At 38.9% G+C, this 15,169-nt stretch overlaps 1 protein-coding gene across 31 annotated transcripts in view; it reads right to left on the bottom strand.

Moving 5' to 3' along the window:
- The window catches only part of CADPS2 (calcium dependent secretion activator 2), a 583,251-nt gene that overhangs the window by 242,553 nt on the left and 325,529 nt on the right, over nt 1-15,169 (bottom strand). For all 31 annotated transcript variants that reach the window (XM_086395851.1, XM_086395848.1, XM_086395849.1 and 28 more), the window contains one exon: nt 8,306-8,445. In XM_086395851.1, the coding sequence (XP_086251977.1) occupies nt 8,306-8,445 (140 nt within the window). The remainder of the gene's footprint in view (nt 1-8,305; nt 8,446-15,169) is intronic.

The raw sequence follows: 15,169 nt of genomic DNA, 5'->3' as shown, positions 1-15,169 counted from the left end.
TCTACTCAGGATTCTGGCCTGGAGAATTCCATGGACTGTATAGTCTGTGGGGTCGCAAAGAGTTGGACAGGACTGAGTGAATTTCACTTTTGTGCTCTTCTAATCTACTGTCACTGGAGAAGGCGATGGCACCCCACTCCAGTACTCTTGCCTGGAAAAGTCTCAAGGATGGAGGAGCCTGGTGGGCAGCAGTCCATGGGGCCGCTAAGAGTCAGACAAGACTCAGCGACTTCACTTTCACTTTTCACTTTCCTGCATTAGATAAGGCAATGGCAACCCACTCCAGTGTTCTTGCCTGGAGAATCCCAGGGACGGGGGAGCCCCGTGGGCTGCCGTCTATGGGGTCACATAGAGTCGGACACGACTGAAGCGACTTAGCAGCAGCAGCAGCAGCAGCAATCTACTGTCAAAGAAAGTTTAAAACATTTTTTTCAGAAGTTCTGATACATGAAATAAAGACACTAAAAGATATTCATACTCTTATAAAGGTAATAAACATGGGGGAGGAAATGATTGACTGAGTTACAATTTTCCAAGGGTCTAAGGAGCCTTCACATTTTCTCGCCCACTCTCCTTCAGTAATTGACGAAATCCAGGCCAAAAAAGATGACTTACCCAAAGTCAGTGACAGAACTGAGACCAAATTACAGGTGTCTTGGCTCTTAAACTAGTTTCATTCTACATAACTATTATCGCACCATCCTCCATCTATGCCACAGTTCAGCTACATGTATCAGAGAAATGAACCAAAAATAGTTATCTTTAAATGTCCAAATTTTTCTTGACCTTCCACCATGCTCAGACCTTTAACAAGACCAAGATTTTTGTTTTATTAATTCAGTGTTAATATTTCCAAACTTCTGGATATATCCAAATAATAAAACATACCACAGTCTCAAGTATATAGTACAAAAATTTTATAGCAAGGCTTCAGTTAAGAGGAAACCACTCCATGATAATTATATATGCTGTTTATAAAATTTTATAGTATTCCTAAATAGTTTTCACTATACCTTTTTGAAAAGTGTCCCAAATTAATTAAGATAACCAATGTATATGATCTGTGGTTTCTGAAATAATGAAAAAGAGAGTTAATCTTCTACCCTTAGTTATTTGACCTAAAATACCATTGTTAAGATGCCCAGATGTGAAACAAGCATGTCTAAAAGAAAAAAAAAGTTATTTGGTGCATGAACAGTAGAAAAAAATAATGTATGTTAAGATGTTACCCTCCTACAGAAAAATATTGTGTTGAATAGAAATACACAGTTTAAGGTTAAAGTTACAGACTAATTTGTCACAGGAGCAATCAGAGAAGTTTGCAAAGGAGTATAACAATTATACATGTAGTTTAATAATTATTAAAGCTATGTTTGAAAAAATTTCTAACGTTATAACTAATCACTAGTTATTTAAAATGAAACCATAGCTCAATGATTTTTATTAGTATATATAAAATGACATGAATTTTAAGGCAGTTGGCAAAATAAAGTTGGCTTTCTGACTTACTCTTATCATTCTACAATTACTAAATCAATGTACTACAGACAGACTTCTCTTACATAAATCATATTTAGAAAAAGAATCAATCATTTTTTAAGAATCTAGCAAATGCTTTGTCACAAGTTTTGGCAAGGCTATAAGGAGTAACACTTCAATGAAAATAGGGTAAGCCAGAATGAGGTAGTAAATTGGGAACTGGGAATGCAAATAGACATATATATGTGTGTGTGTGTGCATATATATATATTCAGATGAATGAAGGTCAGATGTCAAAATTTTAGACAAGGGCATATAGAAGCATATAGAAAAGTCATGCTAAAAGGTCAATTTAAAATGAGGAATCAATTTTCCCTGGGAGAAAAAAAACAAAACAGACTTGTCTTTTTTATAAGGTACCCTACAAGTAAATGCCACTTTGACAAAGATAAGATTTTCCTCCTTTTGGTCTTCAACTGTCCCCTAAATTACTCGAAAATCATAAACCTTAAATAAAAAAATAATGAAATTTTATTAGAGTACAGTCATTTCACTTTAGGAGCAAATGCCACACTTGAACATTAAGATTACAACTGCAAGGTTCCCTAAGCACCACACCGCAGCCCCTGAAAACCTGGCTGGTCCTCTATACAGGGAAGCACAGGAAAACAGCAACACAGCCAGCTTTGGGCTTATCCTGTTCTTCCTGCTTATCTGCTGTCTTGACCCTGAAGCAAGCAATGGGCACAGGGCCTTTTATACCTTTACGATGCAAATTAAGGAGTTTTATATATGACAATCTCAAACTATTTCAAAATGTCTATTCATTTAATAAATGTTCAAACTGTCAAGCATGACTACACACAAAGGATGATGAGATCTATATGGCAGTGATTTGGCTGACAGTTTATCTTATCAATTTTAACTGTGAAATAATTATTCTACAGTTATATACTTATAAAGTTTTCTTTTTTATTTTTATGGTAAAAAAAATCAGCATCAAGCAGACATTTGGTAGATTCTAGTCATAATGCTTCTACCTATTTGTGACAATTTAAGTTTCTTCTTTTTCCTTTTCAGTTGTAGATTTGTCATAATAACCATTGCTTTATTAGTTCCACTTTATTTTGTCTTTCTTGTGGCTTAAAAAATAACATTTTAATTAGGAAAACATGATTTAATAAAAATGAGGAGAGCAGTACTCAGATTTAATACTGTCACTCAGCCACTAGGCTATGCTAAAGGACAATCCATTTGTTCAAAAGCACTTCTGTCTTCCGGCCACCCAAAAAAAGCAGGAAAGTAAATTCTAAAGCTGAATGTAAATTACTTAACCACTTGAAACCTAGACTGAAATTCATTTAACAGATTTATATAAGGGTTTATGTAATTAGTTTATATGACATACTGCCAAAGAATAAATGTACCCAAATTTTATCACGTGTCATATAGTAATGTTTAGTAAGTTACCCAAATTAAATATCCATTTTCATTTGCATATAGTCAGTCCTGTATGGATGTGAGAGTTGGACTGTGAAGAAAGCTGAGCACCAAAGAACTGATGCTTTTGAACTGTGGTGTTGGAGAAGACTCGTGAGAGTCCCTTGGACTGCAAGGAGATCCAACCAGTCCATACTAAAGGAGATCAGTCCTGGGTGTTCATTGGAAGGACCATACTTTGGCCACCTCATGCGAAGAGTTGACTCACTGGAAAAGACCCTGATCCTGGGAGGGACTGGGGGCAGGAGGAGAAGAGGACGACAGAAGATGAGATGGCAGGATGGCATCGCTGACTTGATGGACATGAAGGAGTTTGGGTGAACTCAGGGAGTTGGTGATGGACAGGGAGGCCTGGCGTGCTGTGATTCATGGGGTCGCAAGAGTCAGACACGAGTGAGCAACTGAACTGAGTCCTGTTTAAAAAAAACTATAATGTATAGACATGGGCTGATTACCAGAAACATGAGTTTTAGATTGGTTTCATTTTTCTTTCTGGTTCAAAAAAGATCATTTTAAAACACAACAGTTAAGGTCCAAACACCATTTACTTCATTTATTTTAGATATTCTTTTACATTAAATTATACACTATCCTCTAAATCACTTCTAAACTTTTAAAGTTCTTTAACTTAGGAATGTATTCATTACTTTTTCCTTAAAACACTAAGGAGCACATTATTATCACTTCCATCACTATTCCTATTAATATCTTTGCTGGTTTACACATGGTGGGAAGTAATAGGGGTTCAAATGGGTCTAAGAAACTTATATAGTCAGGAACACATAAAATACAGATAACATTAATAAAAATATTTACATAGTTGTAACAGGGCCATATACATATATTAATAAAGGAGAATTCATGTTAAAACAGTTCATATAAGAGAGAGAAATTGATCATTGTTGTCCATACCATTAAAACAGAGTAAAGGTTTTTACGATGAATGTCCCAAAGATGTCTAGTTCTGAAAAGCTCTCCAAGCACAAAAAGCCATAACCCTCCAATTTATTGTTTGATTTGACAACTGTAAAGATAAATTTTTAAACTGTCTCTCTTTTAATTATTCATTATTCATCTGTTAATCATTCATTATAGGATTACTTATTGATAGAACGTAATCCCGCCCAAAAGCAAAATGCTATTAATCTACTATTCCCATGTATGCCTACATTACCACTTTGGCATATGAAAGAGCACTAGAAAGAAAAAGGTTGGGTGACTTTTGCTTCTTCAATGTAATTAAGTTCAGTAAAATCCATCTATGAAGTGCCAAAGAGAAAGGCGAATATGGTTGTGATAGCTTTGATTATGCATCAATTCATATTTTTCCATATATATTTAAATACAGGGTGATATTCAAACTGTTTAAAGCTGTTACCTCAGAGGCACTGAGAAACCTAGACAGGTGCTTGTGGTCTGCCCAAAGCGATAAATTACTATTACGGCAATGATGAAATTCTGGTTGATAATTATTATTATGTTCAATAACGGTCTTATATAGCCTTTTTGAATAACTATTAGGAAATACAATATTCTTAATTATGCTTCATAACATACCAACTAGCAGAACAACATCACTGATATTTTAATTTCTAGAATTTCTTTTTACATGCCATAAACTGCAGTTACCTGAATGTCTGGAAATGCTTGCCGGTATCTTTTAGTGAAAGTCAAGTGAAAGCGAAGTGAAAGTGTTAGCTGCTCAGTCGTGTCCGACTTTTTCCAATCCCATGGACGGTAGCCTGCCAGGCTCCTCTGTTCATGGAATTTTCCAGGCAAGAATACTGGAGTGGGTTGCCATTCCCTTCTCCAAGGGATCTTCCCGACCCAGTGATCAAACCTGGGTCTCCCACACTGGGGTCAGATTCTTTACCATCTGAGTCACCAGGAAAGCCCTTAGTAAAGGTAAGTCACGACAGTTCTTAAGTTTTGCAGATTCCATTCAGAGACTATGATATATTCTCCTTAGTCATCTCCTTCACCTATAGTCTTGGGCAGTAGTCAACTCCAGAATCATTCTGGGGGTCCTCATTTAGCCAGAGGGCTCTAAGATGTGATATCAACCAATTCTCCTTCATTGCAAAGGAATGATAAAAAGGGAATATACATATAAAGTCTTGAAAGGCAGGTGGATTGTCTCACCTGACTGGACTATTCCAGAGCAAGAAAATGCCAAGGATGAGAGAGCAGAACTTACTCTCCACAGGAGCTGAAGGCTTCAGAACCTGCCATGTGCTCAACTTCATATTCAGTATGGTTCTTGGGACAATCTGAAGGTTCTAAGGGTATTCACCACGGTGCTGCTCATGTGTAAATCAGGGGCTATCTTGGTGTAGCAGTATACAGGTTCCCATTTCTTTTTTTTTTAATATATATATATATATATATATATATAAATTTATTTTGGCTGCACCGGGTCTTAGTGACAGCATGTGGGATCTAGGAGGGATTGAACCTGCGCCCCCTGCATTGAGAGCTTAGAATCTTAGCCACTGGACCACCAGGGAGGTCCCCAGGTTCCCATTTCTTGTGCCATTATTCATCAAGAGACTGAATCCAGAAGAGTAGGGAATTAACTATAAGGCTTGGAACATAATGTGTTCCTTTATATCTCCCTCTAGTGTCTATTACTCTGTAAGTATTTTAGAGCACTAGTACTCTCTCTAGTCTAAGCACTCTCCAGAACCAAAATTGTCATGGTTAGCTAACGGCCCTTACGGATCTCCTGCCCATGTACACCCTATGACAGATGGCCGGACTGCCTTTCTTCCCCACTGCCCACCTGCTGAATTTATGCCTCAAGCTTCATCTCAAAGGCAGTTGTCTTCTGAGACTTCCTTTGACCAGCTCCAGCAAGAATCAGGTATTATTTCCACCAGTTCCCACTCCTCTTTTATGGTGCTTATCACTCAGTATCATCATTATTTGTCTACAAGCCTGAACCCCTGGCTAGTCAGTTTCTTCAGGCCTGGGATGTATCTCACTGAGGTTTGTTCTGGCTGACACAGAGGAAGGGCTCAATTCATGACTGCTTTGTAAATCAACAGTGAGCAGATAGATTGACGGGGGAAGAAAGAGCCCTAGGTTTTAAATCCCAGGAACTCTATCTGAGTCATAGTTACACTGAGCATCACTGCATTAAAGATATGATACTATGGGATATGTAAATTCTTGTTCTTCCTCAGAGCCTATCCACTGTGGTCTTTTTTGCCCAAATATGACTGGTTCTGACAAAGCATACGCTATTGCCTGCTCAAACCAAGGAAGCCATATGGTCCTTAGAGGCTCATCTCAGCTGCAGAAAGTACCTCTGGGTTGCCTCCTGCTCAGTCTAACTTTTCTCCCTAATGGTCATTTGAAGAATCCTTATCTTGTTGACTTACCAGTTAACTCTGGCACAATGTTAGTGATTTAGCTCCAAAACCAGCAGAGATGCCTCTTTGTACAAGAAGAAACAGAGACTGTTAGGTTTGTGGCTAAACTTTCAGTTCAGTTCAGTTCAGTGGCTCAGCTGTTTTCGACTCTTTGCAACCCCATGAACTCCAGCACACTAGGCTTCCCTGTCCATCACCAACTCCCAGAGTTTACTCAAATTCATCTCCATTGAGTTGAAGATGTCATCCAACCATCTCATCCTCTGTTGTCCCCTTCTCCTCCTGCCTTCAATCTTTCCCAGCATCAGGGTCTTTTCACATGAATCAGTTCTTTGCATCAGGTGGCCAAAGTATTGCAGTTTCAGCTTCACCATCAGTCCTTCCAATGAACACCCAGGACTGATCTCCTTTAGGATGGACTGGTTGGATCTCCTTGCAGTCCAAGGGACTCTCAAGAGTCTTCTCCAACACCACAGTTCAAAATCAATTCTTTGGCCCTCTGCTTTCTTTATAGTCCAATTCTCACATCCATACATGACTACTGGAAAAACCATAGCCTTGACTAGATGGACCTTTGTTGACAAAGTAATGTCTCTGCTTTTTAATATGCTGTCTAGGTTGGTCATAGGTTTTCTTCCAAGGAGCAAGTGTCTTTTAATTTCATGGCTGCAATCACCATCTGCAGTGATTTTGGAGTCCAAGAAAATAAAGTCTCTCACTGTTTCCCCATCTATTTGCCATGAAGTGATGGGACCAGATGCCACGATCTTAGTTTTCTGAATGTTGAGTTTTAAGCCAACTTTTTCACTCTCTGCTTTCACTTTCATCAAGAGGCTCTTTAGTTCTTCTAAGCGTTCTGCCATAAGTGTGGTATCATCTGCATTGAGGTTATTGATATTTCTCACAGCAATGTTGATTCCAGTTTGTGCTTCAACCAGTCCAGCACATCTCATGATGTACTCTGCAGCTAAACTTTAGTCATGAAAATCATTCCATTCTTTTTTTTTTTTAATTTATTTATTATGGCTAGCACCCTAGGCTAGAATTTGGCTGTAGCGAGTCACAAAGCATTAAGCTGGGAAAAATCTCGGTTTAAATAAAAGCTCACTGAATTGTATTCATGAGTTTAGGCCTATTTCCTCATCAGCTACAAGGTAAAAAGGAACCTCAGAAATAAAAGCTGACACTGACCCATGGCAATCCCCAGGGGCCAGTCCCTGCACTTCTGGTTATCCACAGGATCAGCTTCCTCCCATATTGATCTGGTTTCTCACTCACATACTGGATGAATACTCATAGCCTTCCCATAAAATCTTATACAGTCTCTTGGGTTATATCTGAACTAGCATTTAACTTTAGTCTATGTAAGTGTATTTCTGGTGATCTGAAAGCTAGGCTTGTTTCAACTATTACTGTATTTTGAAAAATATGTCTTCAATGTTACCTCCATACATCATTGTTCTTTATCCATGTAAATGATGTGTAATACCAGTGTAACCAAGTACCAATAATATGTTAGCATGCAGTTACACTACATACTCATATATTTAGCTATAAAAATGTCTATACATTTAAAAAATTAAGTTAACCTAGAATGATATTTGAGGCTTCCCTGATGGCTCAGATGGTAAAAAAAATTTGCCTCCAACACAAGACACCAGGGTTTGATCCCTGGATCGGGAAGATCCCCTGGAGAAGGGAATGGCTACCCATTCTAGTATCCATGGAGAATTCCATGGACAGAGGAGCCTGGTGGGTTATAATCCATGGGGGTGCAAAGAGTTGGACACTAGTGAGCAACTAATGCTTTCACTTTCACCCTTTTCATGAATGTAATTTTGGTGGGGGGGAATTCCATGTGAATGCCCGATACTTTCTCTGAGGAAAATGACAAAAATGATACCATGAAATTCAGTAATTCAGAAGAAAAACCTCTTCAAGTACACACTCACCCACTATGTTTCATATGTGGTGGTTTATCCATTCGCACTGCCAATTTGATTTTTAAGTCAGAGTCCTGGCTATTTTTTGGAACTATCATTCGGTGCAACTCAGCTGACTTGGAGCTACTGGAAGTTGGGTATAATACCACCTGTAAGGGACAAAAAAGAACACATTTAGGTGTATAATACAGAACTTCTAAGGAGCAGAATTCAATCTTTTCTATACATTTTCCTGTCTGATAAGTTGGTGTCGCACCTAAATGTGTTTGATAAACCATTTCACTCCCACCACAGCAAATGGGTTTTCAATACAGACTCCTTTACTTTTTTTTGACAAATATGTGTTTTCATATTATCACATAATGAGTTTTCTTCCTGTGTCACTTCATAATGAATTAATAGCACAGCAGCTACAGTTGACTTGACAGTTGAAAAATACTTAATAGACACCTATAATTTCAAGACCACTCTAAACTCCTCAGGGCAAAGGAGTTCAAAAAGAAATGGTCTTTGAAATTACAGATAGCATGCTCAAAAAGCAAAACCAATTATTGGAAGTAGCAAACGTATACCTCGTGTTTTAATATTTTCATTGCAAAGCAGTATTAAAGGAAATCAACTCAATTAGAGATGGGACAGATAGATGACCGCACATCCATCAATACCCAGGAAGCTTTTTCCTGACTACATGTTTTCAAACATGTTGTTTTGAAATTATGAAAACATAATGTTTTCAAACATTATGAGGACTCTAACAAAATAATTATTTTTCATAAAACTGCCAAACTATCAAGTCATCATTTCACAATCCCACAGTCCCACAGAGTCAACATGGGCAAGAAATGCTCTTCAGATGCTAGGTATCAATTAGATAAAAGAAAAAGTATTGTCCCCTTTTCAGTCAGTCATGACACCATTTAGACACAGCCTATATTCAAGTCTTAATGATTATTTTTAAATGGAATAAACATACGGAACTCAGGACATTATATTTTCAGCTATCCTTATTTTAAACTAACGTGAAAAAGTAAATAAACTTGAAGTTTCTAAGTAAATGGGAGAACTATAAACATGCTTAGGTATGATAAAATGTTTTTAAATCACAACACGGTGACTGAATTTGGTGTACTCTGCAGAAAATAAAAAAATCTTCGTTTCCACATGTAAGTGAAAATATTCACGAAGAAATCTTCAGGCAAGGCTCTTTCTCCAAGAGAGACAACACAGTCATATCATAAAAGCTTCTCAAACGAGTCTCAACTTCCAAGTTGTTAAATGTATCTACTACCTTGAGACTTTTCTCTAGCCCATCCTAGAAGCTACAACCAGGTTCAGTCCGGCATTTCTACACTTAAGCATATGAGGGCTCAGCCAAGAGCAGATTACATGGCATTTGTGATGTTTTCAAAAATTATGATCGGATTCTAGAATGTATTCTTTTTGACTGCTGGACTATCCAATGGGATATTTTACAGATACTTTAAACAAATGGTAAAGGAAAATGAGTTTAAAGTTTCTGGCTGAAACCAGCAGACAAAGGAATGTCATTTTTAACTCAGGCTGCTGCTGCTGCTGCTGCGTCACTTCAGTCGTGTCCGACTCTGTGCGACCCCATAGACGGCAGCCAACCAGGCTTCCCCTCCCTGGGATCCTCCAGGCAAGAACACCGGAGTGGGTTGCTATTTCCTTCTCCAATGAATGAAAGTGAAAAGTGAAAGTGAAGTCGCTCAGTCGTGTCCGACTCTAGTGACCCCATGAACTGCAGCCTACCAGGCTCCTCTGTCCATGGGATTTTCTAGGCAAAAGTACTGGAGTGGGGTGCCATTGCCTTCTCCTTTTAACTCAGGAGATGATTCCAAAAAAGAAGCCAAGACTAAAACAGAGCTATACATCCTCTGTAGTTGTAACTGCTTTTCCCTAGCAAGTCTGGAAAGCTTTTTCTATTTCTCCCTATCCCATCTTTAAAAAATAAAAATTTAGCATGAACCACCTACAGACTTTATTCCTTTTAAATTCTTCTATGTTGATATGAAATTTGGTATTGTTCCAAACTCCAAACGTCTCATACAGGAAGAGAATATTTAAAACTTTTGACAATTTCTTATTCTTTAAACGCCAATAACAGGTTACTAAAAAGGTCCAAAAATAACTGTTTGCAGTTGATTCCCAAATTAAGGATCATCTCAGTACTGAGCACCATCATCTCTGCCACATTTTAATTTTCTCATCAATATCTCTAACTGAAGTCAGTAGAAAGATTTATTGCTTATCTCTGTTCAATTAAACATTTAAGGGCTTACTATGTGAGGACACAAAGATGAAAGAATAAGCAAGGAGCTGATGGCTTCTTCCTATTGGAGCTAAAAACTCAGATGATATATGGTAATATCACTTCTTTCTACCGCCTTTCTATCCCTTGGGGTGCAGCAGTTTACTGATTTTGTTAGCCTCTAAGTTTATTCAACATCATTTGTTTGGTGTCTCTGCTCTATTACACATGTAGCTAATTCCCAGTGTTAAATTTCCTCCATTGAAATAACCTGGGATTTTCTGTTTTTCTGGGCACACTGTACTTACTAACTGGAGAAGGCAATGGCACCCCACTCCAGTACTCTTGCCTGGAAAATCCCATGAATGGAGCTGCCTGGTGGGCTGCAGTCCATGGGGTCGCTAGGAGTCGGACACGACTGAGCGACTTTGCTTTCACTTTTCACTTGTATGCACTGGAGAAGGAAATGGCAACCCACTCCAGTGTTCTTGCCTGGAGAATCCCAGGGACGGGGGAGCCTTGTGGGCTGCCGTCTATGGGGTCGCACAGAGTCGGACACGACTGAAGTGACGCAGCAGCAGCAGCAGTACTTACTAACGGTAGGAACACTGTACTAAAGGTGCAAATACTCTCATGTGTAACAAATGAAGGCCCATAGACATGAAATCTACTGCTTCTAAAAATGGTACTGGTGAAGAAATTCTGTGAAATGGTTACCAGGTTTCCAAGTAGAAAGTGATCATACTCCTTTACATGATTCAGCCATGGATGACAAGACAAAGAAGAAGTTTCTAAATGTGCAGACAGCAAAGGGCCAGGGAGAATAAGGGACAAAAAAATTCTTTTTAAATGCACAATAATGCAATAATTTCAAATGCATAATAATCAAGAACTCCTGAATACTGCGAGGCATGGAGCCTTCAGAGGGTTTGCCATGGCAGCATCTCACTGTTCTCACTGGACAAGTATTGCTTTGTATTTCCCACTTCACATTTTTTTTTTATATAAGAAACTTAATTGTAGCTTTCCTGCCCCCTGATAAGCTGCTGTATATTGGATTTGTGCTTGGGCAGAGTGAGGAGGGGAGGGGGAACAGTAGGCAGTTAACATAAACCCTAGTTTATTGGTCACCAGGCTCCAAAGAGCCACAGCTAGATCTGATTGAGATGCTGGACTTTCAACTGGAAGTAAGGACAGGATGAAATTCTGGGCTGTTTCCCTTGAGTTCTACTGAAAGCATTCTATGGGTGGGAGAAAGGGTAACGATTGTTGTTGCCTTGGCTAGAGGGGTGAGCTATGACAGATCATCTAACTGTCCACCAGGATTCATGCTTTCATTAGTACAGAATTGGTGCCAGGAAGCAGCTAGCCAGCCCATCTTCTAGCTCCCCTTGCATCTAAGTAGAAACACATGAAAGTTCCAGCTAAAGGAATATGAAGACAAGTGGTAAGTCTTTGGGGTAATGATGATTAAGATATACGTAAGCCGTATTCACTTACTTGCTAGCCAGAAGTAGAGGATTACAATGTTCTAGGAAATGAGACAGCTGTAAGAGGGTGGAAACCAGAGTCCTGAATCACCACATGGAGGAAATCTACCTCAGGAACACCCACAATAAATGCCTGAATAGTCACTGGAAGGACGGATGCTGAAGCTCCAATACTTTGGCCACCTGATGTGACTAGCCAACTCACTGGAAAAGACCCTGATGCTGGGAAAGATTGAGGGCAGAAGGAGAAGGGGGTGACAGAGGATGAGCTGGATGGATGACATCACTGACTCAGTGGACATGAATTTGAGCCAACTCTGGGAGACAGTGGAAGACAGAGGGGCCCGGTATGCAGCAGTCCATGAAGTCGAAAAGGGTCAGACACAACTAAGTGACTGAACAACAACAATTATTTTAAAATTTTGAAATGTTGTCATTTGTTTGTTATAGCATATAGTAGTATACTAACATTACATTAACAGAGCTTTGCTGCATGAGACTTGCACATCTAGTTGAGTGCTTCAGGATTTTTATTTCATAAGTAGATAAGCAGTTCTTCAATAGGACTTAGTTCATGTTCAGAGAGGGATGTCTGATGTTGATATAATTAAATAATTATGTACAATAATTAAAATATTTAGTATACATAACATTTTACTAATGATTCTTCTCGTATTTTAGTTAAATCATGTGCTCACTTGCTCAGTTGTGTCCGACTCTTTGTGACCCCAAGGACTGTAGCCCACCAGGCTCCTCTGTTCATGGGATTTTCCAGGCAAGAAAACTGGAGTGGATTCCCCTTCCTTCTGCAGTGGATCATCCCAACTCAGGGATTGAACCTGTGTCTCTTGTGTCTCCTGCATTGGCAGGTGGATTCTTTACCACTGAGCCATAAAGAAAGCCCAATTCTTCTCATATTTTAGTTAAATCATGCTCCTGCTGCTAAATTGCTTCAGTCGTGTCCGACTCTGTGTGACCCCATAGACGGCAGCCCACCAGGCTCCCCCATCCCTGGGATTCTCCAGGCAAGAACACTGGAGTGGGTTGCCATTTCCTTCTCCAATGCATGAAAGTGAAAAGTGAAAGTGAAGGCACTCGGTCGTGTCCGACTCCTCTCGACCCCATGGACTGCAGCCTACCAGGCTCCTCCGTCCATGGGATATTCCAGGCAAGAGTACTGGAGTGGGGTGCCATTGCCTTCTCCAAGTTAAATCATAGCTCTGTACAAAATAGTTGGCTTCTCATATTATTTAGCAAAATAGCTTGTTCTTTGCTATTCATTTCTCTTAGCTTTTCTACACACATTTCTGTTTCTAGTCTTCTTAGTTTATTTTTATCACCAACACATGAAATGACTTGTTATTTAGCATAACACAACACATTTTACATTTATTTTAAATATAAAGCCAATGTATCTTCTTCATAATAAAATGGAAACATTACTTTCCATCTTTGCTAAAGTGTAATGGAAAACAAAAAAGAAGTTTTATTCAGGCTTTGTTTAAAATTGTCAAATTTAATACTAAGGAAGATAAAGAAGTGTAAAAGCATATATACATAATATTTAGAGTAATATGGAGTTCAAAAGGATTTTCCTGTTAAAATATACTTGTACAAGCTGACACCTCTACATTTTTTCCTTCTATTACATTAATTAATTAAAGCCAAGCCACATGCATCTGTACATATGCACATATTAGTGTACATATACACTAATGTGTATATGAATTCACAACTTAATATGTCCCTAAACTGTTTCAAAACCCGAAAAACTAAAAACTTGGGAAGGGGGTATCTTGAATAACTGAGAGTGAGCTAGGTAGGATCTGAGTGAGATGAAGAACTCACCACCTTTGCCCATAAATCTCTCAGTCCAGAGGAAGAAAAAAGACCACATGACCATAACAACTGCAATGCAGTTTTTGAGTAAAATAATAGTTACATATTTGATATGAATCTAGCTCAAAGGCAGGTGCAATCAACAAATTCTTGAAGGAATCAGAACAGACTTCATGGAAGAATCACTGCTTCATTTTGGAGTCTAAAAGAACAGATATGATTTGCAAGAGAAAAACACAGAGGAGGGCCTGCTAAAGACAGGAGGCCGTTGGAACTGCACCACCCTTAGAGTGGTACCCTAAAACAGGCACACTGTCCCATCTTGATACTGACATTCATCCCACCACCTTTGGTTATTAAGCCCTGCCCCAAGCTTGACTGGTCAGCTCTTTGTTCTCTGGGACCTATGCTTAATCAGTTTACACTGTTTGCCACCAACAAAACGTCAACCGATACAGATGTTCATTACATTTTTTCTGCCATGTCAATTACTCTACTGTATCCAAAGGGAAGGAGAGGACCCTGTGGAACATTAACTTTTAAGGGTGAAGAAAAGAGAGAACTCCATAAGTAAGACCAGAGGTCAAGGAGGCAGAAGAAAAACCAGAAGGGTGGGATTTACTACATTTAAGGCAGCGAGTGTTTTGGGAAATAGGAAGTGGCCATCGATGCCAAGCACAGTGAGGATGGAAAGGCCATTATTGTTTGGTTTAAAAACGGAGAAGTCACTAGAGATATCAACAAGAGAAATTTTAGGTGAGGCAGAGTATAACGGTTTGAGGGATGAAATCAATTAGGGATGGGGGAAGACATCACTTAACTATTTCATGAACAAGATGGGGCAAGATGAGCAAGATCACTTTGGATGGAAGGGACGTTGTGTGCAAAGGAAAGGGGGTGAGGATATGGCCATGTAGACTGAAGAGGGTAAGGGGATAGGAAGGTTGTACTGATAGGTGAGACTGGAAAGGAAGACTGGGGATAGACTGTAAAAGCATAAGTTTTGCTAAGGAGTTTGTATATTATCCCATAACACGTAGTCAAAAGATGCTTCTAAACCAGAGAATGACAATCAAAATCTCATACTCTTGTGTAAAGAAAATTTCCACCTATCCAGCTGTATACATTCTGGAGAGGAGTCATGTGCAGTCAAGTGTCTAACATCCAGTTAAGAAATGGCCTTTAAAAATACATCTTTAAAACAGAGTAAGAAGGGACTGCAAATGCTTTTAGCTAGAATCTTTCAATTTGTGATTAGATTTTTTTTTTCCCCTG

This window comes from Bos grunniens, chromosome 4 (assembly GCF_055505025.1).
Source record: "Bos grunniens cultivar Pamir isolate PY7600 chromosome 4, Bosgru_T2T1.0, whole genome shotgun sequence".
NCBI classification, from domain to species: Eukaryota; Metazoa; Chordata; class Mammalia; order Artiodactyla; family Bovidae; genus Bos; species Bos grunniens.
Note: the sequence above shows the minus strand (reverse complement) of the source record. Positions and strands in the feature narration are given on the sequence as shown.